Source organism: Galeopterus variegatus, unplaced genomic scaffold (assembly GCF_000696425.1).
Source record: "Galeopterus variegatus unplaced genomic scaffold, G_variegatus-3.0.2 Scaffold1204, whole genome shotgun sequence".
Taxonomy (NCBI): domain Eukaryota; kingdom Metazoa; phylum Chordata; class Mammalia; order Dermoptera; family Cynocephalidae; genus Galeopterus; species Galeopterus variegatus.
This window is the reverse complement of record NW_007727315.1, coordinates 527,761-531,668: the sequence shown is the minus strand read 5'-3', so window position 1 is coordinate 531,668 and position 3,908 is coordinate 527,761. Positions and strand designations below refer to the sequence as shown.

The 3,908-nt window shown below is 45.4% G+C and overlaps 1 protein-coding gene across 1 annotated transcript in view; it reads right to left on the bottom strand.

Annotated features, from left to right (window-relative positions):
* Nucleotides 1-1,590: 1,590 nt before the first annotated feature.
* Nucleotides 1,591-3,908, bottom strand: part of THOC5 (THO complex 5) — a 33,292-nt gene continuing 30,974 nt past the window's right edge. The window contains exon 20 of the mRNA XM_008575545.1: nucleotides 1,591-1,846. Coding sequence (XP_008573767.1) covers nucleotides 1,783-1,846 — 64 coding nt within the window. The 3' untranslated portion in view covers nucleotides 1,591-1,782. The remainder of the gene's footprint in view (nucleotides 1,847-3,908) is intronic.

The window sequence follows — 3,908 nt, the reverse complement described above, 5'->3', positions numbered from 1 at the left end:
GACTTCCGGGCTGGAGAGTATCTACCTCTGGAATTCAAAGAAATGATGTAGGCTGAGGGTAGTGGTGGCCATTGAATGGTCACCTAAGGTGCCAATCTCTTTTTGCTGGGCCAGGGTTTCCATCTGTAAAATGAAGGGCCCTGGCTGGGCTAGGAGTCTAGCTCTGCCTCAGAAAATCCTATCCCTGGACTGGATCCATTGGGATGCTCAGTGATCAGCTCAGAGGACAGGAGAAATGGCATTAACACCAGAGGTCTGCATTATCCAAGGATGATCAGTAAAAGTCCACAGAGGACTGGCTGGTTAGCTCAGTTGGTTAGAGTGTGGTACTGATACCAAGGCCTGGAGTTCAATCCCTGTACTGGCTAGTTGTCAAAAGAAAAAAAAGTCCAGGAAGAGTGAATACACTTACAACAGTAAATACACTTACAAACTTCAAAGTTATGTTGTGAAGGGAAGAAATCCTTTGATCGGGACTATTGCAAAAATAACCTTGAAGTAAGCAAACTTTATACTTGCAACTATGTAATAATTCTTAAATATTTTTACATCTTTATGTCTTTTTTTTTTGGCAGCTGGCCAGTACAGGGATCCAAACGCTTGACCTTGGTGTTACAAGGCTGTACTCTAACCATTTGAGTAACCGGCCAGTCCTGTATCTTATTTCTTAAAATGAATAAAGAATGAACTGAGTACTGATTTTTGGGGGGCAGGTTATTTTTTCAGACAAAACTGTCCAAGAACACTCTATGCCAACCTTCACTTTGATTTTTGCAGGATTACAAAGGAGGTAATTTTGCAAACATTTTTAAAGGGTGTTACCTCTTTTTCCAGGACTTTTCTTAATCTTTTGAGAGTCAAACCATTATTTTTTGAGGCACCTATCATGTTATTACCATGAAAAATCACCTCAAATGTCAGCTCGTCTCACTTGCCATTGTCTTACTGGCCAGGAGCTCTGCATGTGATTCCCCCACATCACTTTCATCGACTTCATGAAATCCTGCAAGATTTAGAATTCCTCTCTGGGATGTATTTGTCATTACCATGAAAAATCACCTCAAATGTCAGCTCGTCTCACTTGCCATTGTCTTACTGGCCAGTAGCTCTGCATGTGATTCCCCCACATCACTTTCATCGACTTCATGAAATCCTGCAAGATTTAGAATTCCTCTCTGGGATGTATTTGTCTGTCTTCTGAACACTGTCAGATGTTCATAACAGCCAATGATCAGGGAGAAGTGGCCATCAGGGACAGTGAAAGGACTAGTGGAAAGAGTGAGGGGAGGGGACAGAGGAGCTTGTGCTTTTTGTGCTCTGCTGACTGACTTTTCTTGCAACCTCCTAATGGCAGGAATCTAGGATATTAAATACCAAGATAATGAGGATTCCCCAGAACAGAAACAAATAAAGGGTATATGGACAAGAGGGCAGCATCTCTCTGCAGAATGGCAATCTTTTTGTACTCTGCTTTTCTTGGCCACCTAGATGAGCCTATTTACAAATGCTCTTTCACACTGTGCCATGGCTCCCACCTGTCCTTCCAGACTACAAAGCCATCCACCCCCAAGGAGCCACAAAGATCACTGGTCAGATGACACTTTTTTATTTTTATTTTTTTTGTGGCTGGCCAGTACAGGGATCCAAACCTGTGACCATGGTGCTACAAGACTCAGATGACACTTTAATAGGATAATACATCTGGGGAATATCAAGAGCCACATGTGGGCCAGAGCAGCAAGCAGAAGCCCAGTACTTGGGGGAAAAGATGAGCTGAGCAGGTCAGCGATGGCTGAAGAATCCCTGAGGATGGTTATATTTAAACGGCTTCATCCTGGTGGGACCCCTAGAGAAACAGGAGAAGGGAGAACAGTTAGTACCATGACCTCTGGACTGATAAATTATGGTTCATTCACACAAGGGAATACTATAAGTGTTGGTGGGGGAAAAGAGGTATAGTTACATTGACGCAGGACACTGAGAAAACCACACTGTAGAACAATGGGTAAGGTGTGATACTGTTTTTGTAAAAATGTTTTTATGTGCTTGCAAATGTGTGAACATAGACCTGGAAGGGGCCTCGCGACAGTGGGAACTTCTGGGAACAGGGCTTGCCCCACTTTTTAGATTGTTCCTTGTTGTTTATATAACAACAAACATGTTTTATTTCTGTAATTTAAAAAATGTAATCAAATTAAAAAATAATTGCCCCTTGTGGGGAGATTCCCATGCAGGCAGGAGTCTAGGAGTGAAAAGAGTCTGCACTTTATACTTACTACCTCTTAGGTATCATTTTATAAATTTTACAGATGAAGAAACAGTAAACTGCCTGCCTGACACTATACAGCCAGGAAGTAGCAGAGCCAAAATTCAAAAACAGATCTGACACCAAAGCCTGTTTGCCACAGGAAGGCTGAGAGTCACGGCCGGGCAGGGCAGGGCAAGCCCTGTATCCAATGCCTTGGCCCCATGATGCTTACGGCTTCTGTCATAATTCTGCACTCCAGTCATTTTCCACACAATTCCACAATGAATGGATATCCAGCAAAAAGGGCTCCTTCCCCATTTTCGTCTGTGATTGACATTCAGTGGTAATCAGAGGGTAACGGCCAGGGTCTTGGTCTAAGGGAGTGCACATGTGGCAGGTATTGTAGAGAAGAGGGGAGACAGGGCTTTTCTTCCACCACCGGTGGCTGCGGGCTTACTCGGCTTGCACTATGCTTGGTGCTATACATGCTCCATCTCATTTAATTTCATCCTCCCACCACCACCAGCTGAGGACACTGAAGCTCAGAGGGGCTAAGTATAGATCTAGTTACACAGGTAGGAGCTGGAATTCAAACCTAGGTTTTTCTGGCCCCAAAGCTGTGCTTGTAACCATGATGTCATGTGCCTCCCAATACCAGAGGGTGCAGAGTCACCTGGGCAAGTCTAGGCATGCTGCTGATGGAGAACCCACAGCCTGACAGTAGCCATCCAGGCACAGAGCCAGACCTCAGGTTTTCCGCTGCCCATGCCAGCACTCTGCACCCTGGGCCCTTGCCCGGTCCCAATGGTCAGCTGGACTCTAGGCCAAGACTTGTATCTCACAGCCACCAGTCAGGAAGTTAACTGAATCTGAGTTGCCAAAGGAGCAGCTTTCTAGAGTGCTGACAAAGGAGCTCAACGTGGGTGACATACAAAGCACTTCAGGAAATGGGTCCTTTGGGAACCATCAGAGAAAAGGAAATGAACACTGGCCATATGAGAGCTCCCACTCTGGAAATGTGCTACAGCGGGCTGGGAGGGTGGGAAGAGCTGAGGCTTCACAGACACACTAGGGAGAGAAAGTCCTCGAAGGCACCAGCATCTAGCCGCCAGCTCCACCTCCTAGCAGCTACCCTGGGCCGGAGCTGGTTATCATTAGACAATACGAGGAACCAGGCCAGTGGAGCCTCAGATGAGGTGGGAGGATGCTGGGACTGCTTCCAGGGGCTGGAACTGGTGTCTGGGAACAAGGTGAGGAAAAGGTAAGGCACAGGGAACAAGGGGGATGTACCAATTAGAAACAGATTATAGCCCATCTTCCTTCCCAAACACCACTGCTCTCCAACCCCTACCCAAAAGAGATGGGACACCTGAGCCAGTGGACTCTGGGGTATTGAAATGGACTCTATGATGAAATACTGCCATTTGCAACAACATGGATGGACCTTGAGAGAATTATATTAAGTGAAACAAGTCAGGCACAGAAAGAGAAATACCACATGTTCTCACTTATTGGTGGGAGCTAAAAATAAATAAATTCACACGCACACACAAACAGAAAGGACATTGTTGGGTGGGAGGGGGGAGCGGGGTTTTGGTAATGGGCCACAATAATCAACCTCATTGTATATCGACAAAAAAAAAAAAAAAAAAAAAAAAAA